Source organism: Rattus norvegicus, chromosome 14, assembly GCF_021556685.1.
Source record: "Rattus norvegicus strain SHRSP/BbbUtx chromosome 14, alternate assembly SHRSP_T2T, whole genome shotgun sequence".
In the NCBI taxonomy this organism is placed as follows: Eukaryota; Metazoa; Chordata; class Mammalia; order Rodentia; family Muridae; genus Rattus; species Rattus norvegicus.
This window is the reverse complement of record NC_141547.1, coordinates 6,068,996-6,091,736: the sequence shown is the minus strand read 5'-3', so window position 1 is coordinate 6,091,736 and position 22,741 is coordinate 6,068,996. Positions and strand designations below refer to the sequence as shown.

At 45.7% G+C, this 22,741-nt stretch overlaps 1 protein-coding gene across 11 annotated transcripts in view; it reads left to right on the top strand.

Moving 5' to 3' along the window:
- The window catches only part of Ptpn13 (protein tyrosine phosphatase, non-receptor type 13), a 174,295-nt gene extending 151,759 nt beyond the window's left edge, over positions 1-22,536 (top strand). For all 11 annotated transcript variants that reach the window (NM_001100789.1, XM_087584017.1, XM_087584016.1 and 8 more), the window contains 11 exon segments: positions 1,304-1,397; positions 1,986-2,123; positions 2,855-2,940; positions 6,116-6,153; positions 9,391-9,494; positions 12,132-12,280; positions 13,696-13,786; positions 14,921-15,258; positions 17,532-17,747; positions 18,696-18,758; positions 21,871-22,536. In NM_001100789.1, coding sequence (NP_001094259.1) covers positions 1,304-1,397; positions 1,986-2,123; positions 2,855-2,940; positions 6,116-6,153; positions 9,391-9,494; positions 12,132-12,280; positions 13,696-13,786; positions 14,921-15,258; positions 17,532-17,747; positions 18,696-18,758; positions 21,871-21,963 — 1,410 coding nt within the window. In that variant the 3' untranslated portion in view covers positions 21,964-22,536.
- The last annotated feature ends 205 nt before the right edge of the window (positions 22,537-22,741 follow it).

Here is a 22,741-nt window from a genome sequence, read left to right as displayed (position 1 = left end):
AAGAATAATAGCACAATAAGATAAAACAAAAACAAGCCAGAGTATGACAAAACAGAAGAAAAATAACAACAAAAAAAAAAGCATGAGATGCACACATAGACACCAAGGCTCACGGGTTTGCATACACTGGTATGGTTTAAACTCAGAAACCTGTAAGCCATGATGTATATAAAAAGAACGTGTCAGATAAGATAAGATAAAATAAAATAAAAATTAACAGAGCCCCGTCAAACCCTTATCAGACAGAGACCTCCAAAGACGCTGCTGAGTCCGTTTGTGTTGAGATTCTGCCGGAGTGAACCAGTTTTTCACTTGTGAGCAGTTATCACTTGGACATAGAACTGGGGGGCAAGATGGCCCTGGGACTTGTGGAAAAACTCAATACCATTGTTCTGCTGAAGGAGCGTAGCCATAAAATGACCCCTAACAACATTCTACAGAGCTCACAGACCAGCTCTCCTCAGCCATCATCAGAGAAGCTTCCTCCTGCAGTCACGGAGACACAGCAGGCAAGACAGTGAGAAACCTAAGAACGTTTAGTCCTAAGTGGGATGTCTCCAGGAGATCCCTCCCCTCGGGGCTCAGGGAATCCTGGGAAGAGGAGGGGAAAGAGCCAGCGGGATGGAGGGCACTAAGGAGACGAGGTCCTCTGGATGAAGCAGACCTACAGACGTATGCACTCACAGATGTATGCCTACATGGATCTGCACCAGACAGGGCCGAGAGAAGGGGACTTGTGGCACAATCCCTAACTTAAGCTATCTCTCTTTACATTGTCCTGGGGTTGGACCTGCTGTGCACACTGGGCCCCACGGCTTGCACTGTCCTTAGAGGCTGTGCTCTGGAAGTTCACCACCACCTGCTGCTGCTCCAGAATGTTCCTTCAGTCCAGTGAATATAATAACCGCACGGTCATCAAAATCACCATATCCACACACTCACAAAAGGGTTAAACTGCATTGGGAAGTCTAGGGATGTTGGTTCACGTATAACCCAGCACTAAGGCAACAGGATGGTGAGTCTGCGGCCTCTCAGTGCTGCACAGTAAGACCCTGTCTCAAAAGAAAGGACCGAAAACAGTTTTATTCCTTTCTCTCAACTTCTAGGGTTAAACTCTCCTAAAATGCTCTCTGGAAGACAAACCTCAAAATAATGTCTCACGTAAGGGCTTTGCACAGTCCAGTTAGGTAGGAAGGTGGACCGTGAGTGTTAAGCTGGTAGAGGGAGGGGCCGCGCCCAGTCCTCCAATTGCAGAAGTTAGCAGAGCAATGACCTGGTGGTTCGCTGTGGTCGTGCATTTCAGGTTAACGGGGATGGAGCGAGTGGAGCCATGTGTCCTGGAGGAAAAGGCTTGTCCTCTCCGAGGAAGAAATCAGCAGACCTGATGGAAGCCAGAGGTAGTTTTCAAATAAGCCGTCCTGTTACCATACATGACCTAAGGTGTGAAAACAGACATGGGTTGCTAGCCCCCTCCCGTCACCTCATGTGCTAATGTCGCATTAAAGGGGAAGATTGCTTGAGGAAATGAAGAGACTATAAAGCTAGCATTATTGGTTGCCTGTGCTCAAGTACCCAGCATCCCCTCCCATCCCTAAGGCCTCAGAGACCACCAAAAAAGGTTTACAGATTTTACACTGAGGGCATTTTATACGACCTGTTACATCCTTAATCTTCAGACGATGACATCGTTATTTCTTTCATAAATAAAAACTTGACATTAATTTTATGAAATAGGCATCAAACTGTTAATATTTCATAGAAAGCTATGTCTCCAATAGTGATTTTCACTAATTGCTTCTAAGCGGCATCTGTCCTAAGCTGTGGTTGGTTGTCACAGCAGCCAGCATACATCTAGACTAAAAGCACTAGGCGACCATGTCTACCCTTCAGAGGAGACAGCGCGAGCCTCAAAGTACCTGGCATGTTCAGACTGAGACTTGTCCCTTTCTCACCTCAGTACTTTTAAATAGATTTCTCTTTTCAAGAATCTGACTCCCGGGATGATGATGTCTATGACGATCCTCAAGAGGCTGAAGTCATCCAGTCCCTGCTGGATGTCGTGGATGAGGAAGCCCAGAACCTCCTAAACCAGACGAAGGCCTCCAGAAGAGCCTGTTCTCCAGGTGCGGGAACCAGGAGTGAGCCAGTGTTAGCCGGAGCTCAGGCTCATGGGTGGGGGGGGAGGGACCAGGGGAGTGAGCAGTGTTAGCCAGAGCTAAGGCTCATGGGTGGAGAGAACCAGGGGAGTGAGCAGTGTTAGCCAGAGCTAAGGCTCATGGGTGGGGAAAGTTCTTGCCTAAAGCTGAAATATATTAGTAACATCTTCATCAGTTTCTGGGCAGTGTTTTCAGAAACGAAACAAAGTAACATTTATTGTCTGTTCCATGTGTTTGAGGGTGAGTTGCTTCATTAATGAGATTTTTAAAATGTATCATTAGAGGGTGTGGATGTTCAATGCCCAGAACCATATACACCATGCATCGTGATACCCACCTATAATCCCAGCATTTGAGATGTGGAGCCAGGACTGTGAGAAGCTCACTGTCATCTTCCGCTACATAGCAAGTTCAAGGCCAGCCTAGATTACATGAGACTCTGCAAAAGCAAAACGTATTTAGCTTTTATGAGTACATTATCGTAACCACCTTCCCCCCAGTGACACTAAGCCACTGTTAAGAGCATGGCAGCTTCACAGACAGGCTCTACAAGTCTTTACACCATATCCTGTTGTCACGCCCTCCTGGCTGGCCCCGTTAGAGCGCTCACACTCCGCTGTGCATCGATCTGTTTACCCTTTGTGAGTAAACACGGCTCTACGCAAACTCAGCTGCCATTTAGTTATTCCTCCCCCCAGATCCACTGAGGACAAATGGGGAGGCATCAGAAGACGGAGAAGATACTGACTGTGATGGGTCTCCGTTACCTGAGGATGTCCCTGAGGTGAGGATGGTACCTGTGTGAACAGCCATGACGCTGCACTTTGCTAGATTTCCCTTTAACCCCAAAGGGGAAATAAATGGTGGTGTGACCTGTTCGACTGTTAGGGAGGGGGAGGGGGAGGGTCGCAGTTTTATTTTACTACATTGGGTGTCTGAGCTGCTGACGTAGGCTCACGGTTCCAACCGCCCGCCCGCTTGTGTACTTAGACACCACCTCAGACACACAAGGTCATGTCCCTTATGTGCTTACAGATACATAGTATGGTGGATGCCAGTAAGCGTGTGTGTGTGTCTTCTGAGCATTTCTCAATGTATAGAAAGTATATGAACATTGACGATCTCAAAAAATGCCTTTCTCTTGAAGGTTTATTTATTCTTTTAGACATTCTTAGCATTTACTAATGTTATTCCACAGGTTCCTTGAGGGGTTTCATGGCTCTTGTAAGTCTTAACAATGTAACTGTATTTTTGCTACAATATTTAGAAACTGACATTTAATAGGGGTATTCTAAAAGTCCCTTTTAGCTACTGATAAATTAAAAGCCTTGCCTGCCACTTTAAAAATCGCCATCTAAAATTTATTTTCTCTTAAACAGGAGAGAAAACACATAACGTAGATTTTTCATTATAACGACCTGTAATAACAGACACTCACGTCAGAAAACTTTTATATATTGATTTTTAGGATATATTTTCATTATAAAAACCACTTTAAATGTAACCATTTATTAATGTAAATTCCTTTTTTATATTCTGTCCACACTTGTCTTTTCCTCTTCCATGAAAAAATGTCCTGGCCCCGGCAACTCACAGGGGTTTATTTGAGCTCATGGTTGCAGAGTTGAGGGTCAGTCGTCTTGGAGAAGAACCATGACCGCCAGCGTTACTATGGTAACTGGAGCAGGAAGCTGGAGGGCTCCCTTCTTAGACCTCAAGCAGAAAGAGCAAACTAGAAATGGCAGTCTTTAAACGCCAAAAGCCACCTCCAACAAGGCCACACCTTCTAAGTCTCCCCAAACCATGCCACTGGTGGCCAAGTATCTAAATGCCCCAGATGTGGGGGACATCTCTTTCAAACCACTGTGGATAGTTTCTATCTATCCTCCATCGTGCATGGGGAAGCAACTGTTCTGTTCAAGAGTGGTCAGGCCCAAGGTCAGTAGGGCTCTTGGCTCAGCAGTGTGGCAAGGGCCCGGGTGTCATTTTTTTAATATACATCTTTTTCCGCATTGGTAGAAATTTCTTTTTCATTTAACAACTGTTTATGCCCTCTTCCCATACGAATACATACAAATTTGCCTAATTTTAATATTCTGTTGTATGGATATATCATAATAGATTAAATCAGCCATCTACTTGGAAATTTTACTTTCTGTTTCTGGTATTAACAATGCAGGAAAGATTTCTGTGTCAGGACTATAAAACGTGGCTCAACATGTGTGGGCACACCTGATGTTCCACCAGTTTCCTTATGTACTACTCTACCTGGCCAAGCGTTTCCTAAGTGCAGTGTTTAAGCTGTAGCCTGTCTGTGTCTTTAGATTGTCCTAACAACATACGATACACTGAGTAGCTTACCCAACAGAATTATTTTCTCATAATTCTGAAGGCCACGCTGACAGAATTGGGTTCTTTCTCAGTCTCTCATTGACTTGCAAGTGACCAGCATTCTTAGCTGTGGCCATCCCTTTGTATCAGCTCCCGTGTGGTATCTGTGTGTCTTCTTTAAGTCACCAGGTTTATTGATCAGGAAGCCCACAGCTCCTCCCTCACCACGCCTGAGATCTACCTTACCTATAATTGCCATGTTAAGGCACCATCTGCAAATCCAGCCACAGTGAGGGCTAGGACTTTGACTTCTATGAAACATTAGGAAGACATATTTCTCTATATATGCATCTGTGTACATGTGTGTTACACAAATTATATTTAGCCAGTTGTAAAATTTTATTCACAAAATATATACAAGTTCTAGGCACGAGCTCATTTTAAAAATGTGCAAGACCTGTATTGTATAAACTGAAACTTTACAAAGGACATGAAAAGTATAAAAAAAAATTTGTTGTTCTTTGACGGTAAACTCTAAAATTAAAATTCTTTGCAGAGTTATCCATAAATTAAATATGGCTCTTTAATTTTTAATGGAAGACAAGGTAGCCAGGAAAAATGATTATAAAATTCAGGTGGAAAATCAACGTGTAAAATTATCTGGGTCAGATATAAAAATTCAAATTCATGGCAGGAGAATATTTCTACTAATTATCACAAAAATGTTACAAGTCATTTTCTCAAAATACAAATGACTCCTGGGAGTCTGTGCTCTGTGAATACATGATCCCCAGGGCTAGGGACACGCTCGTGAATTGTCTGTGAAGCAAGCACAAAGCCCCACCTTCAGATGCCCAGGAGCTGCATAACTAGCAGTACACCTCCGTAACCCCAGTGCTAGGGGACAGAGAGCCTTTAGAGGGGAGGGAGCACAGCCCAACATCCCCGGAGCTCACTGGGCAGCCAGCCCAGCTGAATCGATGAGCTCTGGATTCCATGAGCCCCCATCTCAAAACATACGAGGGCTACCGACAGACACAGATGCAAACCCACAGCCAAACATTAGGCAGAGCTTGGGGAATCCTGTGGAAGGGGGGAGGAGGGACTAAAGGAGCCAGAGAGGTCAAGGACACCACAAGAAAACTCAGAACCAACTAGCCTAGGCCCACAGAAATGTTATGTGTTCTCATCTTAACTCCAGATATGGGGACATGGGGCTGCTTCAAACGGTCCGTTAGTAGTCATGCTCCACGAATTAACAGAAGGAAAGACGTCAGGTTCAGGGTCTCCCACCCCTCTATGCTTCTTTCTTTCTAGTGATCTGGGCCGAAACAGGGGTGGGGGTGGAAAAGGGTGGGGAAAAGAGGAGCCTACAAGGCTGCAGAAATCATTTCCTAAAAAGAATACCTTTAATTATAGGTGAGTAAAGAAAGTAACTACCATTAACCAACGAAGTGTCACAGGCCACTGCCGATGTCTCAGACTCTCTTTGTTGTGTGGTAATTGAGTGTCATGTGTGATGAGAGTAATAACAGTAACAACATAAGAAGTAACTCACAGAAAGACAAGCTTATGAGATCGGCTTTGTTACAGTGAACTGATCTGATTTTTATTTCTCTTCATCACAGTCAGTGAACGGCGGGGGAGGAAAAGCATGCTTTGCAAGGTAAAGCGTGTGCGAGATGGATGCTCTGTCCTTTTATCTTACGGAATGATTATTTTTGTTTCCAATAAAACATTAATTAAATTATAGAGCAGTGGGTAAATATAGATAAGTCTTTTTTTTCTTTTTTCTTTATTTTTCTTTTTTTTTTTTAATGAGACAAGACATAATTCTAATTGGACTAGAACTTGCTATGTAGACCAAGCTGGCCTCAAACTCACAGAGATCTACCTCTGCCTCCCAGAGTGCTGGGATTCAAGGTGTGCACCACCACACCCAACCTGAATATTATTTTCTAAGTGTGTTCTAGGTATAGTCAGTCTCTTGACATCTTTTTCCTATACCAGTTGTTCAAAAAGACAAAACCGAAAAAACAAGAAAGAAATGAATGGGTCTGAAAGAAAATGTGCCCAAATGGTGATTCTTCTGGGTTTTTTTTTGTTTTTTTTGTTTTTTGTTTTTGTTTTTGTTTTTTTTTTTTTTTGTCTGTTTTTTCGTACTTTAAACTTTTTTGTTTTTTATTACTAAGAAAATGAAACCAGGATCAGCAAGATGGCTCACTGGATGAAAGGGCTTGCCCCAAAACCTGATGACCTGAGTTTAGTTCCTAGGACCCACATGTTTGTGCACTGTTAAATAGTTAAATACAATGCAATAATAATATTTCAAATAATGTGAAGCCAAGGATGTTAGGAAGTTTTTATTTTTTATCTTGCTTTTAAGAGAAGGTCTCACTATGTAAGCCCCAGCTAGCCTGAAACTTGTCATGGAGACCAGAATGAGACCAGAAACTCACAGAGGTCTGCCATTCTCTGCCTCCCTGGTGTTGGGATTAAAGGCATTCATCACCATACTTGATCTAAATCCCTTTAAACACCACAAAAAAAAAAAAAAAAAAAAAAATCTCTCTTTGAAAATAGTTCCTAAGTAAGGGCTGGAGAGACCGCTCAGAGCGCACTGGCTGCTCCTCCAGAGGATCCTGCTTCAATTCCCAGCAACCACACAGCAGCTCACACGTGTGTATAACTCCACTTCCGGGAGGGTCTGACACCCTCAACCCAGAGATACCACAAGCAAAATACCAATGCACATAAAAAAAAATAAATAATATAAAAAGAAGAAAAGGAAGAAGGAAATAATAGTTTCTGGCGCCCGTCGAACCAGCACAGGGTTCTGGATGGTTCAGCCAAAGGCTAGGGTTGATTCCTAGCATCCCCAAAGCAGTTGACACCTATGTGTGACTACACTTCCACATTATCTGCTGTCTTCTGACCTCCACAGCAGCAGGCGCGTGCCTGGCGCACACAGACACAGGCTACACTCAGACCTAAACAGAACATAAGTAGACCCTATGCCCCGTCTGTGACATTTGGAGAGCATCAGTCTGTGCTTTAGTGGTGCACTGGACAGCTCTGCTGGTCTCCCTGACCATCACAAGGTGAGAAACAACGTTTTACCCAGTCCTGTTTCCCTCACCTACGTCTGAACACTAATGTTCAGCCTAGGTTTCTTTTTCTCACCACTTACCTCACCAAGGGCGATCTATGGATTAGCTTTCCATAGCTACAACAAACTATGTGGAATAAATTGCACTCAGGGTGGAAAGGTGCGGAGGGGCCATGCCATCACAGGTTTCTGTTGATCTTGCTTGGCCCTGTTGCTCCTCCGTGACAGGGTGGACTATCACGATACACAGTGTGTGGGGCAAAGCTACCCTGGTGGTGACAGGAAGTGAAGAGGCCAAGGGGAGCTGAGGTCCCTCGAGCCCCTTCAGGAGCACATTTCCAGCAACTCACTGAGGTCCTAGCTCCTGAAGGCCCCACCAGACCCCATACACTGTTGGCCGTGGACCAAGCCTTCAGCTCATGGGGATAGACTTAAGATTCAAATCCTAGCAGATGGCATCTTGTGTGTAGCCCAGAACAATGAGAACTTGAGCTAAGCTCTCAACCTACAGTTGTAGCCACAGACTGTGTCCACATGCACACATACACACGTATACACACACACACACACACAAATTCTCTCTCCCTCTCTCCCCACCTTCCCCTGCCCAATGTAGTAACAGAAGCTTCTTTTTAAAAGTGAATGGGAGGGCTGAGGAGATAGACAGCCCTGTGAGTAAAGTACTGTGTTTTCAGGCATGAGAACCAGAGTTTGAGCCTTAGAACCCACATTAAAATAAAGCTGAGAGCCGTGCTCTGTTCTTGTAACCAAGCACTGAGGAGGTAGAAACAGGTGCTTACTGACTGGCCAGCCTCGAATACTTGATACTTGGCCAGTTCCAAGAACTTGAGATATCTCAAAAAAAAAAAAAAGTGTACTGAGAAGCAGTTCCCAAGGTAGGTCCCTGCTCTAGCACACGCAAGTGCATGCATCCCCCACACATATGCACACTGATACCTGCTCCTGCACACACAGCTGCATGCATCCCTCACATATATATGCACACACATGGAAGGATGAGTTAGGTATCAATAATGCTGTGACATCCGTGTTGGCACAGAACCGTCCCCAGGGAGGCTCCTTCAGTCTAAGATTCAAAGAGGTGGAGTCTGTCTGTCTTCAACCAAGGCTGCTGCCGCTCACTCCACCTGCTCCTTTAACACCTACCATGGTTTTAGGACTTAGGGACCTTGCTTAGATTTAGAGGTGAGAGTGTGTGGTGTGAGTGTGTGTGTATGTGATGTGAGTGTGTGAATGTGTGTGGTATGAGTGTGTGAGTGAGTGTGAGCGTGTGTGTGTGGTGTGTATGTGATGTGAGTGTGTGAATGTGTGTGGTATGAGTGTGAGTGAGTGTGAGCGTGTGTGTGTGGTGTGTATGTGTGCGGTATGATTGTGTGTGTGAGTGTGAGCATGTGTGGTATGTATATGTGTAGTATGAGTGTGTGTGTGTGGTGTGAGAGTGTGTGTGTGTGGTGTGAGTGTGTGTGTGTGAGTGTGTGTGTGAGTGAGTGTGTGTGTGGTGTGTGTGTGTGTGTGTGTTCACACACATACTGCATTGCAAGTATATTGGTCAGGGAGCAACTGTGGCAGCTCTTTTCCTTCTATGTGACGAGCCGCAGGGACGAACCCGGGTCATCAGACATGACGGCACCTTTGCCCACTGAGCCATCTCACCAGCTCAGGAAGTATAACAAGATTGTAGTTAACTATAGCAAAAATAAATAAGTGACTTTAATCGTGATATTTAAAATTATGCTGGAGACAAAAATATTTCAAGTATGTTTGTTGGCATAGCTTAATCCAGGCATCCCAAGAAGAGAAGCCCGTCAAAGAGGAAGCCACGCAGGAAAGCAGAGAGTCGACAACGGAGACAACAGACCGTGAGGATTCCAGCAAAGGCAAGGATTTTAGTTCCGGTTCTTTCATTTAAAACAGCAAGTAGGAAAATCAAAGTTTAAGTGATGATTTCACAATAAATGGATGTATTTGCTGTACATATATGCTCTTTGGTTTTATGCTGTCTTAGTTAGGGTTTTACTGCTGTGAACAGACAACATGACCAAGGCAAGCCTTCTAAAGAACAACAATTGGGGCTGGCTTACAGGTTCAGAGAGGTTCAGTCCATTATCATCATGGTGGCAGCATGGCAGCGTCCAGGCAGGCATGGTGCAGGAGGAGCTGAGAGGGCTACATCTTCATCTGAAGGCTGCTAGCAGAATACTGGCTTCCAGGCAGCTAGGATGAGGGTCTTATAGCCCATGCCCACAGTGACACGCCCACTCTGACAAGGCCACACCTTCTAATAGTGCCACTCCCTGGGCTGAGCATATTCAAACCATGACAGATACATAAAGCTAAGTCACAGAGACATCGGCTTTGGTTACCGTAACTAAATTATTTGCATAGCTAGAACCTAAAGCTCTCAGTGGCTTAGAGGAAAGCACAAAGTGTCGTGACTGAAAACGGAAACTAAAAGTCATGATTTTGCTATGGAATAATGAGAAATAAGGAGCTCGCCTTACCTGGAGTAAAACTGATGGGATGACTGAAATGTAAGGGAAAAGTTGTCCTTGACTAATGGCCTTTGCTGGGTGTGCTTGTCGGTCCTTCTACCATTTCTTTTACAACTGAACCAGTGGAGAAACACTAGTGTCTCAGTTAGGGCTTCATTGCTGTGGAGAGGCACCATGAGCAAGGCAACTCTTAATAAAGGGAAACATTTCACTGGGGCTGGCTCACGGTTTCAGAGGTTCGGTCCATTATCATCATGGCAGAAAACACAGCAGTGTCTAGGCAGACATGGTGCTGGAGAGGGAGCTGAGAGGTCTACGTCTGGACCTGAAGGTAGCCAGGAGATTATCTTCCTCAGGCAGCCAGGAAGGAGCTCTCCTCCGCACTGGGCAAAGCTTGAGCATGAAGCCCACAGTGACACACCCCCTCCAACACTGCCGCTTACCACAGCGTATTCAATCCACCACGACCAGTGTTCTCGTTTCCTATTTTTCGATGTCATGTTAATGTCATAAAGGGTGAACTTTTGCTGTCTGAAGTGTGTTCCAGTCGGGTTCTCTACTGCTGTGAGAAAGTGTCTTGACCAAAAGCAGCCTGTGGAGGAAAGGGCGTATTCACCTTACACATTCTGATTACAGTCAGTCACTGAGGGAAGTCAGGGCGGGGAACTCCAGGCGGGACCTGAACCACAGGGCTGCTGCTCACTGGCTTGCTTCTTACTGCTCAGCCCGCTTTCCCACAGAGCCACCTGCCAGGAGTAGCCCTGCCCACCATTAGTTGAGCCCTTATACATCAATCATTAGTAAAGAAAATGCCACACAGACTTGCCTACATGCCAATATGGTGGAGGCATTTTCTCAATAAGTTCTCTGTTCCCAGATAACCCTGCTTGTGTTAAGTGAACAACAACAGCAAAACAAAAAGCCACGAAGCACTAAGTCTCGGTGTTTTTGTTTTTCTTCTGGTTTTGTGAGAGTCTCACTGTGTTCCCCTGGCTCACATAATGCTACATAGGCCAGGCGGGCCTTGAACTCCCAGAGATCAGCCGGGCTCTGCTTCCCGAGTGCTGGGATTAAATGACTGCTTACTGTTTTAAAGGGAACTAATGGCCCGGGTCCTTTTTCTGCTCTGTAGACTGTTGTGCACAGTGCCCCTGTGGGCGTCTCTAGCACCCACTCCTCCATTTAGCTTTCCTGCTCCTATTGTATTCACGTTCTACCTCAGAAAGAGCTAACATATCTCAGATGAGTAAACTGTGGATCCCCACTAACCGTGCCCCAGCCAGACGCTGAGCCTCTTGACAGACCTCGTCCAGCCCTGTGTTGCTCACGGCACTCAGTGTTACTGTCACCTGCATGTTAGCTGCACCACCACCGTGCCCTAACTGCTGGATGAGTTGAGGAATCTCCTACATTGTCTGGGATGGTAATTGCCTTGTGTTATAAATAATCCAGACAGCGGGCACCTACTCAGACCCAGGCTCTTCCAGGGAACCTGTTTAATTGGACTCCTGAATAGCCCAAGAAAAGTACTCTTTGCAGGAAGGGCACTGCCAAATCCAGGATTTCAGCACTGAGGGCCAAGAGTAGGCAGGGAAAAGGGAAGCCCTAGTCTCTAACAACAATCTCCTGATGTGTGGGATTCCTGACCTCTTTTCTCGGTCTTCCCCAGTACTTAGAATCCAGCGCAAAGTAACGGGGAAACTGGATAGGTTTTCCTCATATAAATGATGCCATTAAAGTCAAGCAAAAATGAACGCATGCTCCTTTCAAAAGCAAAACAGCTGGGAGCCACAAACGTTCCAGACCTGTGGTCAGTGGTGAGGCAGCTCCTTCAAGGCTGGGTGAGGTATCTGTGTAGTAGCAAAGCCTGTGTGGGCTGCAGTCATTGGCTAACTGCCAGCCAGCCAGGCTGCTGCCCCTTAGGGTGGGACAGTGGGAGGGAGAACAGGCCCAAGCCTCGAATGTTTATTCATTAAGTCAGCACCAGAGAGAACTGAAGAGCCATCTGGTCCTCTCTGACAGATCCCCTCTTTTTGACGAATGAGGAGCTGGCGGCCCTGCCAGTGGTCAGAGTCCCTCCCTCTGGCAAGTACACGGGCACACAGTTGCAGGCCACCATCCGCACGCTTCAAGGCCTGCTTGACCAAGGGATCCCCTCTAAGGAGCTCGAGGTGAGTGATCCCTGTGTTTATTTGAATGGAAAAATGCCCTCAAGGTTAGGTAAGACTTCCAACCCTTTGAAAATAACAGTTGCTTTCTGTCTCCGTGTTCTGTTGCTGCGAAGAAACAACATGGCGGCAGCAAGTGTTGAACAGCATTTAACTGGAGCTGGCTTACAGTTCAGAGGTTCAGTCCGTGGCAGGAAGCATGGCAGCACGCAGGCACACGTGGTGTTAAAGACGCAGCAGGGAGTTCTACGTCTGGATTGGCAGGCAGCAGGGAGAGAGTGAAACACTGCATGTAGTTTGAACATCTGAGACCTCAAAGTCCTCCCAACAGTGACGCACTTTTAACTGCTTAGAACTTGACAGATTTTTCTAATGATATCCTGCATTCCTCATATGTAAAACTATCATTTTCTTTTTAATAATAAAAAGCATCTGGTCCTAGTGGCACATGTCTATGCTCCTAGCCCTTGGGAGTGAGGGCATGAGCGTCAGAAGTTCAAAGTCTTCCTGGCTTCTGCAGTGGGGTGTGTTGGTACAAGCTGCCGCTGTAGGAAGACACAGCCCCTCTGGGGTATGCGTGCCAGGTTGCAGCCCCTGCTCCTGCGTTGCAGCCCCACTGGGCTTGGGGGTCACCTTGTCCCTCTCCCTCAAACCACCTGCTTCACCGCTCACTCCTTCCTTGCTGCTGAAAGGAGGCGCTTCTCTGAGGGCTGCTGCTGTGTGCCTGCACTCTGAAGGTTCTGTGCACCCGCTCAGTACCGGGGGCGTGTGCCCCCTCTCCGAGACTCGCTTTGTAGAAGTGGTTGTATGTTCTCTAAGGTTTGGGGACAAACATCATTATCACAGAGGCTCCACCACAGCGCCTCCGCCCGAAGCACACACAGCTCTGCTCCCCTCCCCCAGGATCTCAGTCTCTAAAGGGCAGGTCACCATGTTCCCGACACGTCCAGCAGTGCCTTCCAGTGCCTTACGTATATGTAGAAGCAGTCATGGAAAGAAGAATTGACTATTTGCACAGTGGACTGTCCACGACAGTAAAACCACTCACCGTGGTCTGAGAAAATACTCCAGATGTTGCCTAAGCCAGACTTGCTTTTGTAGGTTTTTTTCTTTTAGGATTATACACAGTTTTAAACTGTGTACTAGTTAGCTATGCTGTATATTAGTTAGCTGTGCTGTATACTAGTTAGCTGTGCTGTGAATTAGTTAGCTGTGCTGTGTACTAGTTAGCTGTGTTGTGTACTAGTTAGCTGACTGTGACCTGTCCAGTCAGAGGTTCTTGCAGTTAATTCATTCGGCAACAGCTTACAAATCTGTAAGCAGCCCAGCCCTGCTTGGTGCAGTAGAAGCATTTCTCTTGACTAAATTATTGCTTTAGTCGACAAATTTAACCTTATGTCCATTTCGTTACTTTGTAGAACCTTCAAGAATTAAAGCCTTTGGATCAGTGTCTGATTGGGCAGACTAAGGAAAACCGCAGGAAGAACAGATACAAAAATATCCTTCCCTGTGAGTTCCAGTGTGGCTCTAACTGAGTGTGTGTCCCAGTGAGTTCCAGTGTGGCTCTAACTGAGTGTGTGTCCCTGTGAGTTCCAGTGTGGCTCTAACTGAGTGTGTGTCCCAGTGAGTTCCAGTGTGGCTCTAACTGAGTGTGTGTCCCTGTGAGTTCCAGTGTGGCTCTAACGGAGTGTGTGTCCCAGTGAGTTCCAGTGTGGCTCTAACTGAGTGTGTGTCCCTGTGAGTTCCAGTGTGGCTCTAACTGAGTGTGTGTCCCAGTGAGTTCCAGACCAGACTAGACTACAGAGAGGAGTCCTGTCACGATGCAGCATTAAGTAGATAGGAGTTGTTACATGAGTCCGAAAAGCATGCAGATTTGTATCTTAAAGGCAGAATGGGGCACACTATAAATACAAAGTAATTAATTTATTTTTAGGAAACAAACTCTGAACTAAGAGATGAAAGTCGAGGAATAAATTGGTTACCACCAAAACTACTTATTAAATTTATAAATATTTAAAATAAAAATGAGGCCAAGTAAAGAAAGGTACTTGCCACTAAGAGGAGAGAGACAACCCCGTTAAGGTGTCATCTATCCTCCACACTTGTGGGTGGCAGCCACAGACACACAAAAACCACACAAATAAATAATATGAAGTGACAAAGTAATAGGTTCTCATATATACACAAGACTTAGATATGCCAATATTGTCCCTCACAGCTGCTTTGACAGGGCCATTTCAGAGCGAGCTTTTGTTCTGTGAAAGAGTTTGTCCCTTCATTGAGAACCCTCCTCACCAAATACTGACAGAGAAGTAACAGTGTTATTTTGTTTCTCTATTTGCTAACTATCAGTGTTTGTTCATTTTACTTTGTTACATGTTATCACATTAGTAATGCATACTTACTCTATATTAGTAAACCCAAGTATCATAGAAAGCCACCAAGCTGACATTTAGATAGTGTGTAACAACAAAAAGAAAGAAGATACAACCTGGCCTGTTGCTGGTTGAAAATGCACCCCATCAAAGCACGTAATGACAGGTCCAGGAGGGCTGTAGGAGCCATTGTGGTCCTGGACTCCAGCTTTTTGTGAAACTTGTGGTAACAGTACATGACGGTGACATGTACTGTGGACATTCACAGATGACACCACAAGAGTGCCTCTTGGAGATGAAGGAGGATACATCAACGCCAGTTTCATCAGGATCCCGGTGGGGACGCAGGAATTCGTGTACATTGCTTGCCAGGGGCCTTTGCCCACCACCGTGGGGGATTTCTGGCAGATGGTTTGGGAGCAGAACTCCACGGTGATAGCGATGATGACGCAGGAGGTGGAAGGAGAAAAGATCAAATGCCAGCGGTACTGGCCAAGCATCCTCGGCACAACTACCATGGCCAACGAGAGGCTGCGCCTGGCCCTCCTGAGAATGCAGCAGCTGAAGGGCTTCGTGGTGCGGGTGATGGCCCTGGAGGATATTCAGGTCAGTCCCTCGTAAGCTCTGTCTCCTCTTCAGAAGCAGGCCTGCACGCTCTCTATGACGTGGGAGCAGGTCGTCTACTAGCTTTTTATTTTTGTGAGACCAGGTCTCATGTAGCCAGGGCTGGCCCAGAGTCACCATATAGCTACAGCAACCTGGAAGTCCTGATCCCCCTGCTTCTTCCTCTTGGGGACTGGGATTACAGGAGTGTGCGATCCTGTAAAACCACACCCAGCATCCAGTAGTTTTAAGTATGGCCCTCTTACAGTTACCTCTGGTAGATGCTGTATCAGAACAAATCATGGGGCTTCTGACATGATCATCAGTCTGTGCTTAGGAATAAATAGCCCAAAACAGTTCCTAAGCTGTAATTACATAGAAACTTCTACCACTACTACTCCTCTACTTACTACTACTACCACCACCACCACCACCACCACCACCACCACTACTACTACTATCTTTGTTTTTTCAGGACAAGGTTTCTCTGTGTGACCCTGGCTGTCCTGAAACTCACTCTGTAGACCAGGGTAGGCTGGCCTTGAACTCAAGAGATTGACCTGCTTCTGCTTCCCACGTGCTGGAATTAAAGGCGTGTGCCAGCACACCTGACAAAACCTGCTTTGTCTAACACCCACAAGGTCCAACATCTAAGTAGACTAATTCAAGCTGTTAAAAAGTCTGTGGCTAACAAACATGTCTTGTGAAGGCAGCTTACATATTCCAAGGGTGTGCACAGTTGTGCCACATCAGCTGCAATTTACGTGCTTCTGTCCACACATGTCAAACTCTCCGGATAAAGTCAGTACATGTTAGCTAGTGATCGTCTCTCAGACAGCCAGCTGTCTGTTTCTTGAGAGTCGAGTTCCCTCACCTGGTACCCGTGAGCTATGCAGAGCCACTGAATCTTTAACTTTCTTTAGTGTTTGTTTTTCTGTGTGTACATATGTGTTCATGTGTGCGCACAGATGTGTAGGTCAGTCTGTAGGTTTGAATCTTCCTCCGTGGCTCTCCCTCCCGTGAGAAAGACTCGCTGAACAGGGAGCTGGCAGAGTGAGTGCTCTGGCTGGCCCTGAAGCCCCAGGAATTCTCCTGCCTCCATCCCCCCTAGCACTGGGGTTAAAGGGCAATCCTGATGCCTAGCTTTTCCTGTGGATGCTGGGGATCCAGACTCAGAGTCTCATACTCATGTGACAGCATTTTACCCACTGAACTTTCCTTAGCTTTTCTAGAAAAAAAATTTAAAGTATACTGATTCACTTCTGTTGGCATCGTGTAAACGTTTTGTGAGAATTTCCTTTATAGTTTATTATTTACAAAGTGTTTGCGGTTTTAGTCTTTTATGAAGCCTAAACATTTTAATTGACACATAAAAATTGTTCATGTTCCTAGGCACCAACCACCATGTGATGTTTCAATCCACACGAGCTTACCCATTGCCCAGATGAGTTTATACCCATTGCTCAGATGAGTTTATACCCATTGCTCAGATGAGCTTAGCTGCTCAGTGTTCCCCAAGTAACTTGGTCATATCATCATACAGGTGGTAGAGAAGTCAAACCCTGGAGTGGAGCCCAAGTCCAGCATTTTAACATCAGGCAAGAAGCCGTTCCGTACCCCAGGGAGCTTGCTGCCTATGTGTGGGTGCTGGTGTTAAAAGTGCTGCTGAGGAAAGGAAACAGAAAGAAATGATTGCTGGACACTGAGGTGCAGACTGTGGGTTAAGGGAATCAGGACAGCCTAAGAGGCTGCATTTAAGGAAAACAGAAGCAGATAATAAAGCCACAGAGGATCCTGGGGGAGGAGGCGTTCTAATGGGAAAGAAAGAATAAAGGTTCTGAGATTGACATTGCCATACATTTAATTTAAATGAGCCCTCAGGAGTTAGGTATGACTTTTGTCTAGTGTACCTGAGGGCCTGGATACCGTCCCCAGCCACTAGGTCTGGGCCGTGGTGATACAGTCCGCATATTTCTTTCCTACCTGTTGTTGTTGTTGTTGTTGTTGTTGTTGTTGTTGTTGTTGTTTAGCCACAGTCTTGCTGTGTACCCTAAGCTAACACTTCGTCCTCCTCTCTTGGTCTAAAACTGGAAATGAGGCATACGCCACCATGCCCAGTTTCGTCTGTTTTTGATACCTTTTTATCTCTTCCATTTTTTTTCTTTTGATCTGATCGAATCTGGGTATACCACCCAGATTCGAAAGATGGAAATAATGCTAAAAGGACCTGACTTAGGGACAAGGTGACATTGTAACTCACTGTTTTACACCTTCAGACAGGGGAGGTGCGACATATTTCTCATCTGAATTTCACTGCCTGGCCAGACCACGATACGCCGTCACATCCAGAGGACCTCCTCACGTTCATCTCCTACATGAGACATATCCGTAGGTCGGGCCCGGTCATCACACACTGTAGTGCTGGCATTGGACGATCAGGAACCCTCATTTGCATAGACGTGGTCCTAGGGCTAATCAGCCAAGATCTCGAAGTAAGTACAAGATTTGACCAACTGTTCAGTGATGTGGCTATTTAGATGTGTAATAAGGCTCTGCAGGCTCTGTCTGTTTTTACCTCACAGCTTCTCTGAGATCAAGTCAGTACTGTTGCCACGACTACAGGAAATGATGAAATACCAAAGTCCAAAAGACAGTTCACTTTATAAAAGAAAAATATTGGGCTTTGTCCTTGTTATCTATGGATAAGAAATGAATATTTTTTGTTTGAAAATTAATGTTAATCTATTACTCTAAGTAGTTACTCTTAATTTTTAAATATTTTAAAAACATTACTAAAGCAAGTAACAGTGTAATCTTACTTTGACTCTAAATTAGTATGAACCCTCCTTAATTGCCAAAATATCTTGCATTTAACTATATATACACCAATTAAAACTACTGTCTCTTAAGGGGTTTCAGATGAAGCAGTTGTACCCAGTGTTTGATACTATTATGAACTATGATAATTAGAGTGGGGCAGACCCAACAGTCCATTGTGCCCTCGTTTCAGACTGTTAAGCGTCAGCTAAATTATAAGGTTATGGAATTCTATTCTGGACAGCAGTGTGTGAGGAATATTGCTTACGTTAACTTTTAGTTAAGAAATTAGCTAAATTTCAGAGGAGGAGAACTTGTACTAAAGATTTTCAAACACGGGGTTGGGGATTTAGCTCAGTGGTAGAGCGCTTGCCTAGGAAGCGCAAGGCCCTGGGTTCGGTCCCCAGCTCCGAAAAAAAAAAAAGAACCAAAAAAAAAAAAAAAAGATTTTCAAACACAGTAGACTCCAATTCTTAGAAACAGTACATCATAAAACGTCAGTTGAGGAAGTCATTGCGTACTGGAGAGTTTGCAGAGCGCTGAGGAGGGGCGGGGTGGAGACCCCAGGGGAGCGCCTTCACAGCGCCCGGCTGTGTCTGATGCTCTGCTCTGTGCCCTGGCAGTTCGACATCTCTGACCTGGTGCGCTGCATGAGACTACAGAGGCACGGCATGGTGCAGACCGAGGTGAGTGGACTTGTTCTGCGACTAACTGTTTAAGAGTTGTTCTTACACTCGTATTCTCTCTGTCTTTTTTCTCTGAGACGATCTTACTATGGCCCAGGCTGGAACCGAGGCTCGAACGTCCTCTCGCCTCAGCTTTCAGGGAACCGGAGGATCGAGGAAGGCCCCAGCCTTTGCCCAGTGATCTCTTTTTGAAGGTTTCCTTCCATGTTATGATGTAAAACCAACATCTCTTGTCATAAAGGACCTTTCTTTAGCTTGAGGACTAATTCAGAAAATCAGTATTTTAGATGCTACCTTAATTTTTTTTTTTAATGGAAAATATGACAGGAGCTGGGTAGATTAGCCCCTCAGTGAAATTCTTGTCATGACCGCATGAGGTCCTGGGTTTGAGCCTCAGAAGCTACATGAAAATCCAGGCACAGGCTGGGAGGGCACATTCCTGCATCTATGAGCTCCAGCCAGTGAGAGACCATTGAGGGGGGGAGGGAGGGAGGGAGGAAGGGAGGAGAAGACACCTAGGAAACAACAACCAAGGCTCCTCACCCATGTGCACATACACACATGGTGGAGATGGGGGTTGGGGGAGAGGGAGAAAGAAGAAATGCAGTGTCCCCACTTAGCTGCTCACAGAGAGAGGACATGTTGGAGGCTCAGAGTGTGAGTCATGTGAACACTTCCTGTTCAGCCCGGGGAGGCCGAGGACTGCAGGCACTGGCCCGGAGCTCCCACAGCTGTTACTGTTGTGTTCATCCCTCTTTCCTAAAACTGAACGTGGATGGCATCAACCGACTCCAGCTGAAGCACCGTCGCAGGAAACGCACTGTTCTAAGATTAGCCTAGCATTGCTAAGTCTTTCCGCCTTCCTTCCTCCTATCTATAAATCTACCATGAGGTAGATTTAAAACAATAATTTTCACTTGTCCCCAGAGTCACATTTATCTGCCTCTTAAAAACATGCCCATTGCCGACTTTAACTTGGCCACTTTTCCAGTCGTGCTGAGTTTTGATTCAGATCGAGGCTCCATAAACATTCAGCTGTCTCTAGCTAAGGAAGCCGGGCTGATCTGTATAAGTGGTGGTCTTGTTGCCGGAATGTTCTTTCAGACATTTGAGATCTGTGCACCAGAAGTTTCTCCCAGTGCGTAGGGCACATCATTGAGTCAGACAAACCCTGCCACAGAGTCCGAGACACTCCATGGGGTGCTGAGAATGACAGGCTGTCATGCAGCTCTGAAAGTGATAAGCACTTTAGAGGAGTGAAGGAAGCCAGCCAGCCTGGGAACTCAACTCAAAACACAGGGACATCGATAGGAATACAACTCCAGCCAGGCCTAGTGCCTCATGCCTCAGAGTCTGAGGCCAATCAGTGTTCAGTCCTTTGTCCACAGGTGAGCCCCCGGGGTTCCAGGGGATAGTCCCAAACACGGGATCACATACGTGAATCACAAACAAGAAAGATATGAGCAAGAGAGAGGGACTTATAGGGAGGAGGAGGTAACAAGGGTGTGGGCGTAAGAATGGTTGGGGAGGGGACAAAAGAAGAATCAGAGCGCGTTGTGTACATGGATAAAATTGTGGAAGAATACATCTATTACAAAAGACGTAACATTTGAGCTGAGATCTGGGAGTCCTCGGCAGAGTCCACTGCCTTCGGGGTGAATGAGCCTGTCTGGTGTGGTGTAACTGGGCTGGAGAAAGCTGAGAGGAACTGAGACCAGATGGGAGGCCAGATGGGCTTGTCATTTCCTGAGTGAGAGGCCAGCTGTCACAGGCCTGTAGCCTAGAGTGATAAGACTACGCTCATTTTTTTTTTAAGATTTATTTATTTTATGTATGTGAGTACACCATCTTCAGACACACCAGAAGAGGGCATCGGATCCCATTACAGATGGTTGTGAGCCACCATGTGGTTGCTGGGACTTGAACTCAGGACCTCTGGAAGAGCAGTCAGTGCTCTTAACCGCTGAGCCATCTCTCCAGCCCTGACTACACTCATTTTAAATGATTTAAATGATTGTTTTAGCATTAAAATAGGAGCTCCTCTGCAGAGAGACACACAGGGTTCAATCGAGGCCGGGAGGGAGTTACTAGGTAAGCAAGATGACTGCCTACAAGGCGGTGACAATGGAGAGACTCGGGAAGGGACTTCCCATGGTAGGCAGTGTGAGAGAAGTCTGTGTGAGCATGGCGGTACATGAAAGCTGAAACCGAGATGCACAACAGGAATCCCAAAGGCAGCTAATGTCCCGTCTCCCGGTAAGCTGCTGATGTCATAGTCTGCACGGACTTCTCACTCACATACGTGTGTGCAACAGCCGTAACTGAGTTACTTTCCATTTAATAGACTGCAGGGTTCAAGATCTGCTGGAGCCGTGCTCACAGGCAGCTGTGAGCCAGGAACCACCCTGATGCGCTATAAGAGCGGCCCGTGTGCCCTTAACTGCTGAGCCATCTCTCCAGCCCATTTGATTTCTTCCCATTTATTTTCAGATTCATTAATTCCCTGTCAGATTAAAAAACCCTCAGATCCCACTATCGTCAGCTTAGAATTAACTTTACCATTACGACTCATTTATCAACGTCTATATTTTATTCTATATTAAAAATATTGAAAGAGAAATTATTTTATATTTAAATAATACCTAAAAGATTACATATTAATTTTATTTCTATATTTTTTTGCTCTGAAATACTTAAAGAAATCTGTTTTAGTAGATGGGTGGCTTTTAACTTTTTCACATTTTAAAACAAGATGAGTTCAATAAAACTAGAGAAATCTAGGTTTCAGAGATTGGGGATTTTAGCTCAGTAATGGAGCGCTTGCCTAGCAAGCCCGCAGTTTGGCCCCCAACACCAAAAAACAAGATCAGAGAGAGGGAGAGGGGGAGGCTTCTTAGGAAATGTATACGATCCAGGCTCACTGTCCACGTAACCCCTTGGCTCTTCCTTCCTCTCACCAGTTTTCTTGTTTATAGTTTCCATGGCACTACACAGTTCTGCACACTGACCCTTACATTCAGCATTTAGACAGAAAGTTCCTATTTCTCAAGCACCTACTGTGTATGAAGTTAAGTCATTCGAGTAACTCTTCTGTCTCCCGCCCTCCCCACAGGGTCAGTATGTCTTTTGCTATCAAGTCGTCCTCTACGTCCTGACTCACCTCCAGGCGGAAGAACAGAAGGCACAGCCAGGGCTCCCACAGTGACGCAGCGCAGCCTCTGAAGGTTCCTCGCCTCCAGCCGGGACGCCTCCAGCCGACGCCTGCTCTCCACTCCACGAGAGCAGCAAGGCCAAGCCGCACCGCCATGTTTAGTCCCTCGCGCTTGAAGGACAAGCGCTCCCGTCAGATGCGAACGTCAAGATGCTGTGTTTTTACAGCCGCTTTGACCTCCAATGGTTATGAAAACTCCTTTATCATGGACCGGACAAAGCAGGTCTTAGGGCTGGAGACAGCATTTGATCATAGTGGATGTTGTTACAAAGACACACTGAGTCTATTTTTAATGTACCAAATCCTGTTTATAGCAAAATTTTTCCAGTATTTTAATAAAGTAGATTTATTTTATAGGGGGATACTTGAAGCCAGTATTTAAGCTTTTAATGACAGTAATATTGGCATAGAAGAGAAACTAGCAATGTTTACTGTATCCGTTTCTAATGTTTACTATATATAATTTCCTGTAATATATTTATATACTTTTCACGAACATGGAGTTATCAGATACTGTTTGTACCTGTGTCATCTCACTTTGTAAATAAAACTACACCTTAAAACATAGGCAACCAACTCAGACATCATCAGTGTTCCATGACTAACGGCCGTCCCCCATTTAGTCAAGTCACAGTAAACTTGAGCAAAGGTAAAGTAACAGGTATGTCCAAAGCCCTGAGGGATATTAACAAAGGCTGGCATGGAGTCATCTGACTTGCTTCCCCTACCTTTGAGTGGCATCACACTCCCAGCCTCCCCGTCAGATGTTCAT